This window comes from Phyllobates terribilis, unplaced genomic scaffold, assembly GCF_046119375.1.
Source record: "Phyllobates terribilis strain yellow unplaced genomic scaffold, ASM4611937v1 Scaffold_1__5_contigs__length_1240528914, whole genome shotgun sequence".
NCBI classification, from domain to species: domain Eukaryota; kingdom Metazoa; phylum Chordata; class Amphibia; order Anura; family Dendrobatidae; genus Phyllobates; species Phyllobates terribilis.
The window spans coordinates 583,698,873-583,720,813 of NW_027362761.1; the positions used below are offsets into that span (position 1 = coordinate 583,698,873).

Here is a 21,941-nt window from a genome sequence, read left to right on the forward strand (position 1 = left end):
CCACTAGGGGGAGCTCCCTGTATACAGAGATACACGATAAGATCCTGTCTGCAGCCACCACTAGGGGGAGCTCCCTGTATACAGAGATACATGATAAGATCCTGTCTGCCGTCACCACTAGGGGGAGCTCCCTGTATACAGAAATACAGGATAAGATTCTGTCTGCATTCACCACTAGGGGGAGCTCCCTGCATACAGAGATACATGATAAGATTCTGTCTGCAGCCACCACTAGGGGGAGCTCCCTGTATACAGAGATACATAAGATCCTGTCTGCAGCCACCACTAGGGGGAGCTCCCTGTATACAGAGATACATGATAAGATTCTGTCTGCAGCCACCACTAGGGGGAGCTCCCTGTATACAGAGATACATGATAAGATTCTGTCTGCAGTCACCACTAGGGGGAGCTCCCTGTATACAGAGATACATAAGATCCTGTCTGCAGCCACCACTAGGCGGAGCTCCCTGTATACAGAGATACATGATAAGATTCTGTCTGCAGCAACCACTAGGGGGAGCTCCCTGTATACAGAGATACATGATCAAATTCTGTCTGCAGCCACCACTAGGGGGAGCTCCCTGTATACAGAGATACATGATAAGATCCTGTCTGTAACCACCACTAGGGGGAGCTCCCTGTATACAGAGATACATGATAAGATCCTGTCTGCAGTCACCACTAGGGGGAGCTCCCTGTATACAGAGATACATGATAAGATCCTGTCTGCAATCACCACTAGGGGGAGCTCCCTGTATACAGAGATACATGATAAGATTCTGTCTGCAGCCACCACTAGGGGGAGCTCCCTGTATACAGAGATACATGATAAGATTCTGTCTGCAGTCACCACTAGGGGGAGCTCTTTGTATACAGAGATACATGATAAGATCCTGTCTGCAGTCACCACTAGGGGGAGCTCTCTGTATACAGAGATACATGATAAGATCCTGTCTGCAGTCACCACTAGGGGGAGCTCTCTGTATACAGAGATGCATGATAAGATTCTGTCTGCAGCCACCAGTAGGGGGAGCTCCCTGCATACAGAGATACATGATAAGATTCTGTCTGCAGCCACCACTAGGGGGAGCTCCCTGTATACAGAGATACATAAGATCCTATCTGCAGCCACCAGTAGGGGGAGCTCCCTGTATACAGAGATACATGATCAAATTCTGTCTGCAGCCACCACTAGGGGGAGCTCCCTGTATACAGAGATACATGATAAGATCCTGTCTGCAACCACAACTAGGGGGAGCTCCCTGTATACAGAGATACATGATAAGATTCTGTCTGCAGCCACCACTAGGGGGAGCTCCCTGTATACAGAGATACATGATAAGATCCTGTCTGCAGTCACCACTAGTGGGAGCTCCCTTTATACAGAGATACATGATAAGATCCTGTCTGCAATCACCACTAGGGGGAGCTCCCTGTATACAGAGATACATGATAAGATTCTGTCTGCAGCCACCACTAGGGGGAGCTCCCTGTATACAGAGATACATGATAAGATGCTTTCTGCAGTCACCACTAGGAGGAGCTCCCGGTATACAGAGATGCATGATAAGATTCTGTCTGCAGCCACCACTAGGGGGAGCTCCCTGTATACAGAGATACATGATAAGATTCTGTCTGCAGTCACCACTAGGGGGAGCTCTCTGTATACAGAGATACATGATAAGATCCTGTCTGCAGTCACCACTAGGGGGAGCTCTCTGTATACAGAGATGCATGATAAGATTCTGTCTGCAGCCACCAGTAGGGGGAGCTCCCTGCATACAGAGATACATGATAAGATTCTGTCTGCAGCCACCACTAGGGGGAGCTCCCTGTATACAGAGATGCATAAGATCCTGTCTGTAGCCACCACTAGGGGGAGCTCCCTGTATACAGAGATACATGATAAGATTCTGTCTGCAGTCACCACTAGGAGGAGCTCCCTGTATAGAGAGATACATGATAAGGTTCTGTCTGCAGCCACCACTAGGGGGAGCTCCCTGTATACAGAGATGCATAAGATCCTGTCTGCAGCCACCACTAGGGGGAGCTCTCTGTATACAGAGATACACGATAAGATTCTGTCTGCAGCCACCACTAGGGGGAGCTCCCTGCATACAGAGATACATGATAAGATTCTGTCTGCAGCCACCACTAGGGGGAGCTCCCTGTATACAGAGATACATGATAAGATTCTGTCTGCAGCCACCACTAGGGGAAGCTCCCTGTATACAGAGATGCATGATAAGATTCTGTCTGAAGTCACCACTAGGGGGAGCTCCCTGTATACAGAGATGCATGATAAGATTCTGTCTGAAGTCACCACTAGGGGGAGCTCCCTGTATACAGAGATACATGATAAGATCCTGTCTGCAGCCACCACTAGGGGGAGCTCCCCTGTATACAGAGATACATGATAAGATCCTGTCTGCAGCCACCACTAGGGGGAGCTCCCTGTATACAGAGATACATGATAAGATCCTGTCTGCATCCACCACTAGGGGGAGCTCCCCTGTATACAGAGATACATGATAAGATCCTGTCTGCAGCCACCACTAGGGGGAGCTCCCTGTATACAGAGATACATGATAAGATCCTGTCTGCAGCCACCACTAGGGGGAGCTCCCTGTATACAGAGATACATGATAAGATTCTGTCTGCAGCCACCACTAGGGGGAGCTCCCTGTATACAGAGATACATAAGATCCTGTCTGCAGCCACCAGTAGGGGGAGCTCCCTGTATACAGAGATACATGATCAAATTCTGTCTGCAGCCACCACTAGGGGGAGCTCCCTGTATACAGAGATACATGATAAGATCCTGTCTGCGACCACAACTAGGGGGAGCTCCCTGTATACAGAGATACATGATAAGATCCTGTCTGCAATCACCACTAGGGGGAGCTCCCTGTATACAGAGATACATGATAAGATTCTGTCTGTAGTCACCACTAGGGGGAGCTCCCTGTATACAGAGATACATGATAAGATTCTGTCTGCAGTCACCACTAGGGGGAGCTCCCTGTATACAGAGATACATGATAAGATTCTGTCTGCAGTCACCACTAGGGGGAGCTCCCTGTATACAGAGATACATGATAAGATCCTGTCTGCAATCACCACTAGGGGGAGCTCCCTGTATACAGAGATACATGATAAGATTCTGTCTGTAGTCACCACTAGGGGGAGCTTCCTGTATACAGAGATACACGATAAGATTCTGTCTGCAGTCACCACTAGGGGGAGCTCCTTGTATAAAATGCACTCAGTGATAACACAGTATACAGCAAGCTCCTGAGCTCCCTCTAATGGTGGTGTTGTGTGAGTAGTGGATCCCTGTGGATATTATAAGGATGGCGTCACAAGGTGGAGATTCTCTTGAATTCTATATTTTTGCGTTCGGTGATTTTTTGCCTTTTTCCCATAAAGGATTTGAGAGATCGTCTCTGGGATATTTGCGACAACAGGAAGGAGGAGGCCGAGCAGGAGCGGACGGAGGTTATGAGTGATGGGTGGCTGGAGGATCATCTGGGGATACTCATGAACCATTTCTTCTCATTGATGCAGGTATTTGTATGTGACTGTTCACTCACAGATTGGGGGCGCTCCGATCTCCTGATCGCTGGGGGTCTGACCCCCTCCAGAGATTGGTCGGAGATCTGCCGTGCTGACAGAAGGTGGCCACTGTACACATTAGACCATTGATGGACGCAGCGGGATCTGCCTTATGGTGCGGATTATGGGGGTCAGATAGGGCAGCGGACCCCCACCACATACCCTGTACAGCTGCTCATTATAGCGGCCCTATCACTACAATATACAGGACCTGACATCACTCCTATCGTACGGCAGCCGGTGCAGGTGGAAGATGAGATGAGTAGTAACGGCCTCCGCAGCCTCTGATCTTTGGGAATGTGGTTTCTGTGCAGTTCCCAGGCCCGGCCATGATCACATCCACATCTCACTGGCAGCTGCTGCTGCCCCCGCTGAGGTCCTACCACCCTCACCCGTCGTGCTAATCCATCACTGACACACAATCACTTTGCTCCAGTGAGTTAACAGGTTAATTTTCACCGGGAACCTTAAAGACAATGGGGGGAGACGATGCGGATTACTACAGGAAGCGCAGAGACCACAACGTGATACTTTTAGAAACTCCAAAAACTTTTTTGGGGTACTTTTTTTGTTACTTGTTTGTTTTGTCTCTCTGTTTTCTTTTTTTTTTTCAATGAATGAAATATTTCAGTGAAATTCCTTTAATCTGGAATCCGATAATCAAGAAAACCTCATAAGCCTCCGGCACAGAATGGCAAAGCATCGCAGATTGCGATCGTACATGTTCAGACTGCGCTCGGCTTCCACTTTCTTTACTCCGAGATTTTCACATTTTTCTACGACTGTCTGAAAAAAAAAAAATGGAGTTTGCGATAATTCAGTATCCGGTAGGTAAAGAGACTGAAACAGTTTTGGAATTAACAGCGGTATACAGTGTGTGTATATATATACACACAAACACACGTGGTCAAAATTGTTGGTACCCCTCGTTGTGTGGGTACAGCCGTGTTGTTGTACCACTGTGTGCCGAACACGGCGGTAACCAGTATGTACTGGGATGGGGGGATTCTGTACTGGGATATGAAGGTATAATGTACTGGGATGTGAGGAGGACCCCCAAAACACACCCAGTGCCTAAGATGACCCTAAGATGACTTACACACGTGGTCAAAATTGTTGGAAAAGGCAACCTTCAAACACGAGACAACTGGAGCAGTTTGCTCATGAGGAGTCGGCCAAAATACCTGTGGAGAGGAGCAGAAGTCTCATTGACAGTTACAGGAGTCGTGTGATTGCAGTGATCGCCTCAAAAGGTTGTTCAACAAAATATTAAGTTAAGAAGAACCATCATTTCTGTCCAGGCCGATTTCATCAGTTTAATTTTTTTTTTAAATTCCGTGGAAGCAGAAAAGCAATGTCTGACTTTCATTTGTTCATTTTCATCGATTTTTAATTTATTATTACTTTTGTCAGATTCAAGTTATTTCTGTGACCATTGTGGGTTTTTATTTCGTTAAACGAGGGGTACCAACAATTTTGACCACGTGTATATATATATATACAGTACAGACCAAAAGTTTGGACACACCTCATTTAAAGATTTTTCTGTATTTTCATGACTATGAAAATTGTACATTCACACTGAAGGCATCAAAACTATGAATTACCACATGTGGAATTATATACTTAACAAAAAAGTGTGAAACAACTGAAAATATGTCTTATATTCTAGGTTCTTCAAAGTAGCCACCTTTTGCTTTGATGACTGCTTTGCACACTCTTGGCATTCTCTTGATGAGCTTCAAGAGGTAGTCACCGGAAATGGTCTTCCAACAATCTTGAAGGAATTCCCAGAGATGCTTAGCACTTGATGGCCCTTTTGCCTTCACTCTGCGGTCCAGCTCACCCCAAACCATCTCGATTGGGTTCAGGTCTGGTGACTGTGGAGGCCAGGTCATCTGGCGTAGCACCCCATCACTCTCCCTCTTGGTCAAATAGCCCTTACACAGCCTGGAGGTGTGTTTGGGGTCATTGTCCTGTTGAAAAATAAATGATGGTCCAACTAAACGCAAACCGGATGGAATAGCATGCCGCTGCAAGATGCTGTGGTAGCCATGCTGGTTCAGTATGCCTTCAATTTTGAATAAATCCCCAACAGTGTCACCAGCAAAGCACCCCCACACCATCACACCTCCTCCTCCATGCTTCACGGTGGGAACCAGGCATGTAGAGTCCATCCGTTCACCTTTTCTGCATCGCACAAAGAACCGGTGGTTGGAACCGAAGATTTCAAATTTGGACTCATCAGATCAAAGCACAGATTTCCACTGGTCTAATGTCATTCCTTGTGTTCTTTAGCCCAAACAAGTCTCTTCTGCTTGTTGCCTGTCCTTAGCAGTGGTTTATTAGCAGCTATTTTACCATGAAGGCCTGCTGCACAAAGTCTCCTCTTAACAGTTGTTGTAGAGATGTGTCTGCTGCTAGAACTCTGTGTGGCATTGACCTGGTCTCTAATCTGAGCTGCTGTTAACCTGCGATTTCTGAGGCTGGTGACTCGGATAAACTTATCCTCAGAAGCAGAGGTGACTCTTGGTCTTCCTTTCCTGGGGCGGTCCTCATGTGAGCCAGTTTCTTTGTAGCGCTTGATGGTTTTTGCAACTGCACTTGGGGACACTTTCAAAGTTTTCCCAATTTTTCGCACTGACTGACCTTCATTTCTTAAAGTAATGATGGCCACTCGTTTTTCTTTACTTAGCTGCTTTTTTCTTGCCATAATACAAATTCTAACAGTCTATTCAGTAGGACTATCAGCTGTGTATCCACCTGACTTCTGCACAACACAACTGATGGTCCCAACCCCATTTATAAGGCTAGAAATCCCACTTATTAAACCTGACAGGGCACACCTGTGAAGTGAAAACCATTTCCGGTGACTACCTCTTGAAGCTCATCAAGAGAATGCCAAGAGTGTGCAAAGCAGTCATCAAAGCAAAAGGCGGCTACTTTGAAGAACCAAGAATATAAGACATATTTTCAGTTGTTTCACACTTTTTTGGTAAGTATATAATTCCACATGTGGTAATTCATAGTTTTGATGCCTTCAGTGTGAATGTACAATTTTCATAGTCATGAAAATACAGAAAAATCTTTAAATGAGAAGGTGTGTCCAAACTTTTGGTCTGTACTGTATATATATATATATATATATATATATATATATATATATATATATATATTTATTATATCAGTCATGGAGTAATTAAAGGGGTATTCCCATCTCCAAAATCCTATCCCAATATGTAGTAGGTGTAATGACAATAATTTTAGTAAATATCTCCAGTTAGAACTGTAGTATAGTTCTTCTGATATGCTTTGTCTCTTACCCCATGTACAGGGCATTGCAGTAGCTTAGGTATCCATGATTACAACCACTAACAGCCAACTGTCACTATATGAATAGTCGTAACCATGGATACCTAAGCTACTGCAATAACCTGCACACGGGGTAAGTGACATAGTGAATCAGAAGAACTATACTACTTTTATAATTGGAGATATTTACTAATATTATTATTATTACACTTACTAGTTATTGGGACGGAAGCTTGGAGATGGGAATACCCCTTCAAAGCCTGGACACAAATGACCACTCCTCTGTATGTCTCCGCAGGTGGAGGTGGATCGTTTCCAGGACACCATGCGGTTTCTTCACGATTACTACGAAGGGATGGAGAATAAAATCCCAGCGGAGAACGTGCAGGGCTTCGTCCGCCTCCCGCTCCTCGACATTTGTAATTCCGGCTCAGCAGACGAGTCCGACAACCCTAGAAGGTAAAAACGTGACATCATATATTCTTTTTTTTTCATATTTTTAAAATCTTTTCTTTTTTTACTATATTTTGGTCCCTTAGGTCCCACAGTTTTTGCAGTATATAGTAAAAATCGCTGTCTCCTATGAAGCCCAGCCAGTGTGCACTGTCATGGCAGACACAGGGGTCTTCAGGAGACCCCCAGCCTATCAATCATCTCATAGAGGGGTACATGCCACGTACTTCAAATGCTGCTGTCAGAAAAACGTGGCAGCTCCGTCACCTTCTCTTGTATCTCAGCCCCGGTCTGATCTGATATCTGTCCTGAAAGAAACCTTCTGAGAAGTGTAACAAGACGATGGGCTTCTCAGAAGAAGTCGATCATTATCAGAAGTTTTGACGTCTCAGTCCAGCCCTTGACTGATACATTGTGACAAACCACCAGCGAGATCTCTGCATCCACTCCTCACCCGAGAGCAGGACGGACCGAGTGCAGGGCTGCTAATTGGAAACCAGCGTTCCCATTCACTGACAGCAAGCAGGAATCTGAAAAGATAATCAAAAATTAAAGTCAATTTAAAAAGTTGAAGATTAAGCTTAAAGGGGTATTACCGTCTCCAAGATCCTGTTGCGATATGTAGTAGGTGTAATAATAACAATAATATTATCAAATACCTCCAATTACAAATGTAGTGTAGTTCTTCTGATTCACTAAGTCGCTTACCCCATGTGCAGGGCATTGCCGTAGCTCAGGTATCCATGGTTGCAACCACTCATATAGTGACAGTTAGTTGCTAGTGGTGGTAACCATGGATACCTAAGCTACTGCAATGCCCTGCGCATGGGGTAAGCAACATAGCGAATCAGAAGAACTATACTATATTTCTAATTGGAGGTATTTGCTAATATTATTATTATTACACCTACTACATGTTTGGAGCTGGCACAGCTCCTGAGCTCGCTCCATACAGCCATGGCCGACACGTCAGAAAGCGATCTGATATGGCTGAGAGATCGGGGCAAGTCCTGATGATACAGAATTACTTTTCCCGATTGCAGGATTCCGCTGGTTCCCAGAAGACCTCCGACTCCAGAGGTGAACGTGGGGAAACAGAGAAGTAAAACGGCCGCTGCTGGGAAAGGGAAGGAGGACACCAGCGCTGAGGCAACGACGGGGCAGCCGTCCGAAGCCGATCAGAGGCGCGTTCTCGACACGTGGCAGTCTGCGCTAGCAGCCATCGCTAACATGGTACAGAATCATGGGCCTCTCATAGTCCTCCATACAGAATAATGGGCCCCACATAGTCCTCCATACAGAATAATGGGCCCCACATAGTCCTCCATACAGAATAATGGGCCTCACATAGTCCTCCATACAGTATAATGGGCCCCACATAGTCCTCCATACAGAATAATGGCTCCACATAGTCCTCCATACAGAATAATGGGCCCCACATAGTACTCCATACAGAATAATGGGCCCCACATAGTCCTCCATACAGAATAATGGGCCTCACATAGTCCTCCATACAGAATAATGGGCCCCACATAGTACTCCATACAGAATAATGGGCCTCACATAGTCCTCCATACAGAATAATGGGCCTCACATAGTCCTCTATACAGAATAATGGCACCACATAGTCCTCTATACAGAATAATGGGCCCCACATAGTCCTCTATATAGAAAAATGGCCCCACATAGTCCTCCATACAGAATAATGGCTCCACATAGTACTCCATACAGAATAATGGGCCCCACATAGTCCTCCATACAGAATAATGGGCTTCACATAGTCCTCCATACAGAATAATGGGCCCCACATAGTACTCCATACAGAATAATGGGCCTCACATAGTCCTCTATACAAAATAATGGCCCCACATAGTCCTCTATACAGAATAATGGCACCACATAGTCCTCTATACAGAATAATGGCACCACATAGTCCTCTATACAGAATAATGGGCCCCACATAGTCCTCTATATAGAAAAATGGCCCCACATAGTCCTCCATACAGAATAATGGCCCCACATAGTCCTCCATACAGAATAATGGGCCCCACATAGTCCTCTATACAGAATAATGGCCCTACATAGTCCTCCATACAGAATAATGGCCCCACATAGTCCTCCATACAGAATAATGGCCCCACATAGTCCTCCATACAGAATAATGGGCCCCACATAGTCCTCCATACAGAATAATGTCCCCACATAGTCCTCTATACAGTATAATGGCCCCACATAGTCCCCTATACAGAATAATGGCCCCACATAGTCCTCCATACAGAATAATGGCCCCACATAGTCCTCCATACAGAATAAAGGCCCCACATAGTCCTCTATACAGTATAATGGCCCCACATAGTCCTCTATACAGAATAATGGCCCCACATAGTCCTCCATACAGAATAATGGGCCCCACATAGTCCTCCATACAGAATAATGGCTCCACATAGACATCTATACAGAATAATGGCCCCACATAGTCCTCCATACAGAATAATGGGCCCCACATAGTCTTCCATAAAGTATAATCGCCCCACATAGTCCTCCATACAGTATAATGGGCTCTACATAGCCCTCCATACAGTATAATGGGCCCCACATAGTCTTCCATACAGTATAATGGGCCCCACATAGTCCTCCATACAGTATAATGGCCCCACATAGTCCTCCATACAGAATAATGGGCCCCACATAGTCCTCTATATAGAAAAATGGCCCCACATAGTCCTCCATACAGAATAATGGCCCCACATAGTCCGCCATACAGAATAATGGGCCCCACATAGTCCTCCATACAGAATAATGGGCCCCACATAGTCCTCTATACAGAATAATGGCCCCACATAGTCCTCCATACAGAATAATGGGCCCCACATAGTCCTCCATACAGAATAATGGGCCCCACATAGTCCTCCATACAGAATAATGTCCCCACATAGTCCTCTATACAGTATAATGGCCCCACATAGTCCCCTATACAGAATAATGGCCCCACATAGTCCTCTATACAGAATAATGGCCCCACATAGTCCTCCATACAGAATAATGGCCCCACATAGTCCTCCATACAGAATAATGGACCCACATAGTCCTCCATACAGAATAATGGCCCCACATAGTCCTCCATACAGAATAATGGGCCCCACATAGTCCTCTATACAGAATAATGGCCCCACATAGTCCTCTATACAGTATAATGGCCCCACATAGTCCTCTATACAGAATAATGGCCTCACAAAGTCCTCTATACAGAATAATGGCCCCACATAGTCCTCTATACAGAATAATGGCCCCACATAGTCCCCTATACAGAATAATGGCCCCACATAGTCCTCCATACAGAATAATGGCCCCATATAGTTCTCCATACAGTATAATGGGCCCCACATAGTCCTCTATACACTATAATGGGCCTCACATAGTCCTCTATACAGTATAATGGCCCCACATAGTCCTCTATACAGAATTATGGCCCCACATAGTCCTCTATACAGAATAAAGGCCCCACATAGTCCTCTATACAGTATAATGGCCCCACATAGTCCTCTATACAGTATAATGGCCCCACATAGTCCTCTATACAGAATAATGGCCCCACATAGTCCTCCATACAGAATAATGGGCCCCACATAGTCCTCCATACAGAATAATGGCTCCACATAGACATCTATACAGAATAATGGCCCCACATAGTCCTCCATACAGAATAATGGGCCCCACATAGTCCTCCATACAGTATAATGGGCTCTACATAGCCCTCCATACAGTATAATGGGCCCCACATAGTCTTCCATACAGTATAATGGGCCCCACATAGTCCTCTATACAGAATAATGGGCCCCACATAGTCCTCCATACAGTATAATGGCCCCACATAGTCCTCCATACAGAATAATGGGCCCCACATAGTCCTCCATACAGAATAATGGGCCCCACATAGTCCTCCATACAGAATAATGGGCCCCACATAGTCCTCCATACAGTATAATGGGCCCCACATAGTCCTCCATACAGTATAATGGGCCCCACATAGTCCTCCATACAGAATAATGGGCCCCACATAGTCCTCCATACAGTATAATGGCCCCACATAGTCCTCCATACAGTATAATGGCCCCACATAGTCCTCAATACAGAATAATGACCCCACATAGTCCTCCATACAGTATAATGGGCCCCACATAGTCCTCCATACAGAATAATGGGCCCCACATAGTCCTCCACACAGTATAATGGCCCCACATAGGGATGGCGGTTCTGGTCTTGGGGGCGAAATATAACCACACTGCGGGCCAGATTTGACCCACGAGCCGGAGTTTGGCACTTGTGATCTAAGGGTAGTTTTAAAGAAGTGGGTACCCCTTTAAGGGCACATGCCATCCTGAATACGACCAAAATCCACATAGTTATGAGGGCAGCTGAAGCCAGACTATGGGAGCGGACAATAAACCTGGCCGCTGAAGGTTACTGACCCCTGCTCTTAGGATATGCGGGCACCCCCCAAAATCCGGCCGCTTCCATGTCATGGCTGACCCCCTATAGACTTGTCAGCAGTGGCCCCCAGACACTTTTCAGGAGCAATCACCATATTTCATTGTATCCTCATCTTTCCCCGTTACCAGTGCCCCCAGTGCTGGAGCAGATGTGTTTGGGGAAAGGGGATGTCTGGAGTTTAGGTGAGGTGAAGCCCCCCCATCAGGGACGTCTCTCGTACGGAGGTTCCAGCGGTGGTCCGTCACTCCTATATACCCCACATTATATACTTCCTGTGTGTCGCGGTGCGCTCCCTTTCATGCTCCTCCTATATATACACCTCTTTTACGCTTGCGCTGACAGGTAACGGCTGAAAAGCAGCGGCTGGAGGCGGAGGAGGAGAAGGAGCGGCAAATATCGGAGCTGAAGGAAAGAGACAGAGTGAGAGCCCCTCCGACGGCGTCTCGAGACAGTCAAAAAGGGGCGAAAAAGAAATCACCCAACAGGAAAAAGGGTGAGCGCCCACTAGTGGCTGTTATAGGGCTATTACAGCTGGCATTGTTATGGGGGTGCTATACTTGACATTTTTATGGGGTATTATGGCTGGCACTGTTAGGGGGGTATTATGGCTGGCACTGTTAGGGGGTATTATGGCTGGCACTGTTATGGGGGTATTATGGCTAGCATTGTTATGGGGGTATTATGGCTAGCATTGTTATGGGGGTGCTATACTTGGCATTGTTATGGGGGTATTATGGCTAGCATTGTTATGGGGGTATTATGGCTAACATTGTTATGGGGGTATTATGGTTAGCATTGTTATTGGGGTGCTATACTTGGCACTGTTATGGGGGTATTATGGCTGTCACTGTTATGGGGGTATTATGGCTGTCACTGTTATGGGGGTATTATGGCTGACACTGTTATGGGGGTATTATGGCTAGCATTGTTATGGGGGTATTATGGCTAGCATTGTTATGGGGGTATTATGGCTAGCATTGTTATGGGGGTGCTATACTTGGCATTGTTATGGGGGTATTATGGCTAGCATTGTTATGGGGGTATTATGGCTAACATTGTTATGGGGGTATTATGGCTAGCATTGTTATTGGGGTGCTATACTTGGCACTGTTATGGGGGTATTATGGCTGTCACTGTTATGGGGGTATTATGGCTGACACTGTTATGGGGGTATTATGGCTAGCATTGTTATGGGGGTATTATGGCTAGCATTGTTATGGGGGTGCTATACTTGGCATTGTTATGGGGGTATTATGGCTGGCACTGTTATGGGTGTATTATGGCTGGCACTGTTATGGGGGTATTATGGCTGACACTGTTATGGGGGTATTATGGCTAGCATTGTTATGGGGGTGCTATACTTGGCATTGTTATGGGGGTATTATGGCTGGCACTGTTATGGGGTACTATGGCTGGCATTGTATAGGGACAGTGTGGAGCGAGGGTTCACTCTCCAGTCCAGACTTGCCTATATTTTTTATTCCAGGGGGTAAATCACCAGGACCTGCCGCCCCCACACCGCCACCCGCGGCCCCCGAGGACGACTCCGAGCTGCAGAAGAAGCAGGAACGTAGCGTGAGAATGAAGCAGGAATATCAGGCAGCTCTGGAGTATGAAGGTCGGTAATAATCAGAGCAAAACGTAACACTGACTATAGACCCCAAAGCAGGGCTCGGCGGTGCCAGGGAACCAAACACAAGTATTAGCCCACCCCTACTGTAGACCACCAGGGTAAAACAATGACCCCTCCTCATCTACCCTAGACTGATGCTTATATACTTTCTTTTACTCTTGACCACCAGGGAATAATATATTAATCCTTATATCACCCTGGACCAATAATTATTAACCCCTCTTCTTACTCCACCAGGGAATGAAAGCTGAACCTATTTTTCTACCCTAGATCACAGATACAGGGAGCAGAGTACAGACCACCGGCAGCTGCAGCCCCTTATATCATCCTGAACCTTTTATTTTTTTAATTATTTTTCCTTTTCTTTCTTCAGAGACGTCTGTGACCTCCAGACTGGAACTGATAAAATCCAAAGCCCTCGAAATGTGTCGGGAGATTGCGAGCCGATCGGAGCAGGCGTATAAAGAGCTGGAGATGTGGCTGGGAGCGCAGTATCTAGCGGAGATGTCGAGGTAAGACCCTTCATGGTGCGCAGTCAGCGGGGGGCGTTGGGGCAGTTATCGCACCTCCACATGGGGCCGAATGTGCAAAGAAGAAAAGTTGTAGAATTCACAGCAGATTTGCATGTGGATTTGGTGACTTTTTTTTGCTGCGAATTTGCCATGTGCCCAGTCACGTCCCCAATACTCATCTGTACGGCTCATCCAGTCATTGCAGCTGTATTCCCTCCGTATACAGTCACGGCCAAAAGTATTGAGAATGAGACAAATAGTAATTTTTCCAAAGTTTACTGCTTCATTTTTTGTAATGGCAATTTGCATATACTCCTGAATGTCAAAGAGTGATCAGCTTAACTTGTACTTGCAAAGTCAATATTTGCCAAGAAAATGAACTTTAACCCCCAAAACACATTTCAACATCATTGCAGTCCTGCCTTAAAAGGAGCAGCTAACATCGTTTTAGTGATTGATCCATTAACACAGGTGTGGGTGTTGATGAGGACAGGGCTGGCGATCAATCAGTCATGACTAAGTAAGAATGACATCACTGGACACTTTAAAAGGAGGCTGGTTCTTGGTATCATTGTTTCTCTTCAGTTAACCATGGTTATCTCTAAAGAAACACGTGTAGCCATCATTGCACTGCACAAAAATGGCCCAACAGGGAAGAGTATCGCAGCTACAAAGATTGCACCTCAGTCAACAATCTATCGCATCATCAAGAACTTCAAACAGAGAGCTTCCACTGTTGTCAAAAAGGCTCCAGGGCGCCCAAGAAAGACCAGCAAGCGCCAGGACCGTATCTTAAAACTGTTTCAGCTGCGGGATCGGACTACCAGCAGTGCCGAGCTTGCTCAGGAATGGCAGCAGGCTGGTGTGAGTGCTTCTGCACGCACTGTGAGGCAGAGACTCTTTGAGCAAGGGCTGGTTTCAAGGAGGGCAGCAAAGAAGCCACTTCTCTCCAGAAAAAACATCAGGGACCGACTGATATTCTGCAAAAGGTACAGGGAGTGGACTGCTGTGGACTGGGGCAAAGTCATTTTCTCTGATGAATCCCCTTTTCGATTGTTTGGGACATCTGGAAAACAGCTTATTCGGAGAAGAAGAGGTGAGCGCTACCACCAGTCTTGTCTCATGCCAACTATAAAGCATCCTGAAACCATTCATGTGTGGGGTTGCTTCTCAGCCAAGGGAATCGGCTCACTCACAGTCTTGCCTAAAAACACAGCCATGAATAAAGAATGATACCAGAATGTCCTCCAAGAGCAACTTCTCCCAACCGTCCAAGAGCAGTTTGGCGCCCAACAATGCCTTTTCCAGCATGATGGAGCACCTTGCCATAAAGCAAAGGTGATAACTAAATGGCTCATGGAACAAAACATAGAGATTTTGGGTCCATGGCCTGGAAACTCCCCAGATCTTAATCCCATTGAGAACTTGTGGTCAATCATCAAGAGACTGGTGGACAAACAAAAACCAACAAATTCTGGCAAAATGCAAGCATTGATTATGCAAGAATGGACTGCTATCAGTCAGGATTTGGTCCAAAAGTTGATTGAGAGCATGCCAGGGAGAATTACAGAGGTCTTGAAGAAGAAGGGGCAACACTGCAAATATTGACTTGCTGCATTAACTCATTCTAACTGTCAATATAACCTATTGGTACTCATAATATGATTGCAATTATATTTCTGTATGTGATATAAACATCAGACAAACACTAATAAAAACCAGAGGCCAGCAGATCATGTGAAAATATAATTTTGGTGTCATTCTCAAAACTTTTGGTCATGACTGTACACCCCCATATACTCCCCGTATACCCTATGATCTGTAACCCTGCACTGCTCCTCTGTCCTCGCAGCATTGGGAAACTGATCCACGTCGCTCACTACTGTGTTGAAACCAAAACGAGGATACGGCATGAACTCGTCCTAGAGAAAAGCGACTTCTACATAAACGCAGATATGAAAGTGCTGCCCGATCCGGTGCCACCACCACGACCCCCACCAGTAGAGGGCGCCACAGGGGCAGGCCTCACCATCTCTCAGCTCCATCGACTTCACAAGCAGTTTTTCCAGGTGGCTCCGGGCGGTGAGTTCTGTCTACTGTGATTTGTTATAGTATTAGATATTAAAGGGGAACAAACTACTATGAAATGGGCATTTCCCCATCATGCATTGGGGCAGATACCCTCTGTATAGGCCAGACTAGCCATAGATGTCCGGACTAGCCACAAATGCAACCGATTACACTGCACCAGCCACAGATGCCCCCAATTACACACTGCACCAGCCACAGATGCCCCCAATTACACACCGCCCCAGTCACAGATGCCCCCAGTTACACACCGCCCCAGTCACAGATGCCCCCAGTTACACACCGCCCCAGTCACAGATGCCCCCAGTTACACACCGCCCCAGTCACAGATGCCCCCAGTTACACACCGCTCCAGCCACAGATGCCCCCAGTTACACACCACAACAGCCACAGATGCCCCCAGTTTTACACTGCACCAGCTACAGATGCCCCCAGTTATACACCGCACCAGCCACAGATGCCCCCAGTTACACACCGTACCAGCCACAGATGCCCCCAGTTACACACCACACCAGTCACAGATGCCCCCAGTTACACACCGTACCAGTCACAGATGCCCCCAGTTACACACCGCCCCAGTCACAGATGCCCCCAGTTACACACCGCACCAGTCACAGATGCCCCCAGTTACACACCTCACCAGTCACAGATGCCCCCAGTTACACACCTCACCAGTCACAGATGCCCCCAGTTACACCCCGTACCAGTCACAGATGCCCCCAGTTACACACCGTACCAGCCACAGATGCCCCCAGTTACACACCGTACCAGTCACAGATGCCCCCAGTTACACACCGCCCCAGTCACAGATGCCCCCAGTTACACACCGCCCCAGTCACAGATGCCCCCAGTTACACACCGCACCAGTAACAGATGCCCCCAGTTACACACCTCACCAGTCACAGATGCCCCCAGTTACACCCCGTACCAGTCACAGATGCCCCCAGTTACACACCGCCCCAGTCACAGATGCCCCCAGTTACACACCGTACCAGTCACAGATGCCCCCAGTTACACACCGTACCAGCCACAGATGCCCCCAGTTACACACCACACCAGTCACAGATGCCCCCAGTTACACACCGTACCAGTCACAGATGCCCCCAGTTACACACCGCCCCAGTCACAGATGCCCCCAGTTACACACCGCACCAGTCACAGATGCCCCCAGTTACACACCTCACCAGTCACAGATGCCCCCAGTTACACCCCGTACCAGTCACAGATGCCCCCAGTTACACACCGTACCAGCCACAGATGCCCCCAGTTACACACCACACCAGTCACAGATGCCCCCAGTTACACACCGTACCAGTCACAGATGCCCCCAGTTACACACCGCCCCAGTCACAGATGCCCCCAGTTACACACCGCACCAGTCACAGATGCCCCCAGTTACACACCTCACCAGTCACAGATGCCCCCAGTTACACCCCGTACCAGTCACAGATGCCCCCAGTTACACACCGCCCCAGTCACAGATGCCCCCAGTTACACACCGCACCAGTCACAGATGCCCCCAGTTACACACCTCACCAGTCACAGATGCCCCCAGTTACACCCCGTACCAGTCACAGATGCCCCCAGTTACACACCGCACCAGTCACAGATGCCCCCAGTTACACACCTCACCAGTCACAGATGCCCCCAGTTACACCCCGTACCAGCCACAGATGCCCCCAGTTACACACCGCACCAGCCACAGATGCCCCCAGTTACACACCGCACCAGCCACAGATGCCCCCAGTTACACACCGCACCAGCCACAGATGCCCCCAGTTACACACCACACCAGTCACAGATGTCCCCAGTTACACACCACACCAGTCACAGATGCCCCCAGTTACACACCACACCAGTCACAGATGCCCCCAGTTACACACCGTACCAGTCACAGATGCCCCCAGTTACACACCGCCCCAGTCACAGATGCCCCCAGTTACACACCGCACCAGTCACAGATGCCCCCAGTTACACACCTCACCAGTCACAGATGCCCCCAGTTACACCCCGTACCAGTCACAGATGCCCCCAGTTACACACCGTACCAGCCACAGATGCCCCCAGTTACACACCACACCAGTCACAGATGCCCCCAGTTACACACCGTACCAGTCACAGATGCCCCCAGTTACACACCGCCCCAGTCACAGATGCCCCCAGTTACACACCGCACCAGTCACAGATGCCCCCAGTTACACACCTCACCAGTCACAGATGCCCCCAGTTACACCCCGCACCAGCCACAGATGCCCCCAGTTACACACCACACCAGTCACAGATGTCCCCAGTTACACACCGCACCAGTCACAGATGCCCCCTTACATTCTTTGCCTATAGAAGATGCCCCCGTCATGCTCGCTGCCCCCCTCAGCTGTAGAGGAGGCTATAGAGGTATGAGGGGTGTGATCCCTGGAGCGCTGCTCCTGCACTGAATTATCCGCTCTTTTTCCTTCAGGACTTATGTCCAGTAAGTTATTTTCGGAGTTTCTGATGGATCTGACCTCAGTGACTCTCGGGGACGACGCGCTGCCCGATGTGTGGATGCATCTGTCACTGCCAGAGGTGAGGTCACACTTATAGTGTATTTATGGGGTCCCTGGAGAGAGCGGAGGTGATAGATTGGAGCAGAGGAGGCGATAGGTCGGAGCAAAGGAGGTGATAGATGTAGATGTGGCTATTAACCCTCTCTGCACCTAATGTGCAGGAGAAACCTCCATGGTTTCCATCACTGAAGCCAATAGTCTCAGTGACACACGTCTCCCCTCCAGTATTCTACCAGTGACCTTGTCACAGCTATGATAAACTAAAATATTACAGCGGACATATAACACCGCCAGACCGTGTCCATAATATCACTGCCCAAATGTATGGTGTAAGCAATTTCTGCAAAACCATCCACATATTGGCCTTAAAGGAGATGTCCTGCTTTCACCTCTATGTTGGTGTTTTGTTCCATCCTTATGTGCTGATTTTTTTGCTGTTCTTCTTACATTGGGTCCGGAAAGTATTCAGACCCCTTTACATTTTTCACTCGTTTCATTGCAGCCATTTGGTAAATTCTAAAAAGTTCATTTTTTCCTCATTAAAGTACAATCTGCACCCCATCTTGACTGAAAAAAAACAGAAATGTAGAAATGTATTAAAAAAGAAAAACTGAAATGTCACATGGTCATAAGTATTCAGACCCTTTGCTCAGACACTCATATTTAGGTCACATGCTGTCCATTTCCTTGTGATCCTCCTTGAGATGGTTCTACTCCTTCATTGGAGTCCAGCTGTGTTTAATTAAACTGATAGGACTTGATTTGGAAAGGCACACACCTGTCTATATAAGACCTCACAGCTCACAGTGCATGTCAGACCAAATGAGAATCATGAGCTCAAAGGAACTGCCCAAGGAGCTCAGAGACAGAATTGTGGCAAGGCACAGATCTGGCCAAGGTTACAAAAGAATTTCTGCATTTCTCAAGGTTCCTAAGAGCACAGTGGCCTCCATAATCCTTAAATGGAAGAAGTTTAGGACCACCAGAAGTCTCTCTAGACCTGGCCGTCCAGCCAAACTGAGCAATCGTGGGAGAAGAGCCTTGTTGTGAGAAGTAAAGAAGAACCCCAAGATCACTGTGGCTGAGCTCCAGAGATGCAGTAGGGAGATGGGAGAAAGTTCCACAAATTCAACTATCACCTCCACCAGTTGGGTCTTTATGGCAAAGTGGCCCAACGGAAGCCTCTCCTGAGTGCAAGACATATGAAAGCCCGCATAGAGTTTGCTCAAAAACACATGAAGGACTCCCAGACTATGAGAAACAAGATTCTCTGGTCTGATGAGACAAAGATAGAACTTTTTGGTGATAATTCTAAGCGGTGTGTGTGGAGAAAACCAGGCACTGCTCATCACCTGCCCAATACAATCCCAACAGTGAAACATGGTGGTGGCAGCATCATGCTATGGGGGTGTTTTTCAGCTGCAGGGACAGGACGACAGGTTGCAATTGAAGGAAACATGAATGCGGCCAAGTACAGAGATATCCTGAATTAAAACCTCTTCCAGAGTGCTCTGGACCTCAGACTTGGCTAAATGGTCACCTTCCAACAAGACAATGACCCTAAGCACACAGCTAAAATAACAAAGGAGTGGCTTCAGAACAACTCTGTGACCATTCTTGACTGGCCCAGCCAGAGCCCTGACCTAAACCCAATTGAGCATCTCTGGAGAGACCTGAAAATGGCTGTCCACCAACGTTCACCATCCAACCTGACGGAACTGGAGAGGATCTGCAAGGAAGAATGGCAGAGGATCCCCAAATCCAGGGGTGAAAAACTTGTCGCATCATTTCCAAGAAGACTCATGGCTGTACTAGCTCAAAAGGGGGCTTCTACTCAATACTGAGCAAAGGGTCTGAATACTTATGACCATGTGATATTTCAGTTTTTCTTTTTTGATAAATTTGCAAAAATTTCTACATTTCTGTTTTTTTCAGTCAAGATGGGGTGCAGAGTGTACTTTAACCCCTTAACAACATCTGACGTACTAATACGCGTCCGTGCCCTGGGACTTAAGAGCCAGACCCGTATTAGTACGTGATCGCGATCGCGCACGCACACAGGCTGTGCGGGCGCGATCGCCGCCGGGTGTCAGCTGATTGTCACAGCTGACAGCCGATACTATGTGCAGGGAGCGGTCCTGCACCTCTCCCAGCACATTAACCCCCGCGATGCTGCGATCGAAGTCGATCGCAGCATTGCGGGGGCAAGGGGAGGTGATCGCATAAACTCACCTCCTCTTCCGGCTTCCAGCGCTGTCTGCAAAGGCTTCCCTGGTGTTGCCATGACGACCTGATGTCGTCATGACAACATCCGGGTCACCACACAGCAGGAAGATTGTTTGGACATGCGCAGTGCATCTCCAAACAATCTTCTCCCTTCTAGCGCTGACAGCCTTCATGGCACAGGGATGGTGCTGCATTCCTGTGCCATGCAGGCGATCAGAGAAAAAAAAGTGAAAGTCCCAGAGTGGGACAGAGTAAAAAAGTGTCAGAAAGTGAAAAAAAATTAAAAAAAAATAAAAATAAAAATAATCCACCAAAAATAAAAATATAATGTACCCATCAATAAATATTATTATAAAAAAAAAACAATAAAAGTACACATATTTGGTATCGCCGCGTCCGGAACAACCTGACCTATAAAACTATCCCACTAGTTAACCCCTTCAGTGAACACGGTAAAAAAAAAAAAAACGAAGCAAAAAACAATGCTTTATCACCATACCGCCAAACAAAAAATGGAATAACACGCGATCAAAAAGACAAATATAAATAAAAATAGTACCGCTGAAAACGTCATCTCGTCCTGCAAAAAACAAGCTGCTATACAGCTCCATCAGCCGAAAAATAAAAAAGTTATAGCTCTCAGAATAAAGCTATGCTAAAAAATATTTTTTTCTATAAAATTGCTTTTATTATGTAAAAGTGCAAATCATAGAAAAACGATATAAATGTGGTACCGCTGTAAACGTACTGACCCGAAGAATAAAGCTGCCTTATCAATTTTACCACACGCGGAACAGAATAAAAAAAAAAAAAAAAAAACAATTCCTGAATTGTTGGTTTTTGTTTATTCTGCCTCCCAAAAATCGGAATAGAAAGCGATCAAAAAATGGCACGTGCCTGAAAATGGCACCAATAACAACGTCAAGTCATCCCGCAAAAAACGAGCCGTCACATGACTGTCTGCCAAAATCTGGAAAAATTATAGCTCTCAAAATATGGCGATGCAAAAACTAGATTTTACAAAATATGCCTCTTTTAGTGTGTGACAGCTGTCAGTCATAAAAA

General features: G+C 46.9%; 1 protein-coding gene across 2 annotated transcripts in view; it reads left to right on the top strand.

Annotated features, from left to right (window-relative positions):
* SPEF2 (sperm flagellar 2) overlaps window positions 1-21,941 on the top strand; it is a 158,622-nt gene that overhangs the window by 97,201 nt on the left and 39,480 nt on the right. For both annotated transcript variants that reach the window (XM_073681592.1, XM_073681589.1), the window contains 8 exons: window positions 3,430-3,567; window positions 7,226-7,386; window positions 8,424-8,613; window positions 12,214-12,364; window positions 13,358-13,489; window positions 13,878-14,016; window positions 15,869-16,098; window positions 18,563-18,669. In XM_073681592.1, coding sequence (XP_073537693.1) covers window positions 3,430-3,567; window positions 7,226-7,386; window positions 8,424-8,613; window positions 12,214-12,364; window positions 13,358-13,489; window positions 13,878-14,016; window positions 15,869-16,098; window positions 18,563-18,669 — 1,248 coding nt within the window. The remainder of the gene's footprint in view (window positions 1-3,429; window positions 3,568-7,225; window positions 7,387-8,423; window positions 8,614-12,213; window positions 12,365-13,357; window positions 13,490-13,877; window positions 14,017-15,868; window positions 16,099-18,562; window positions 18,670-21,941) is intronic.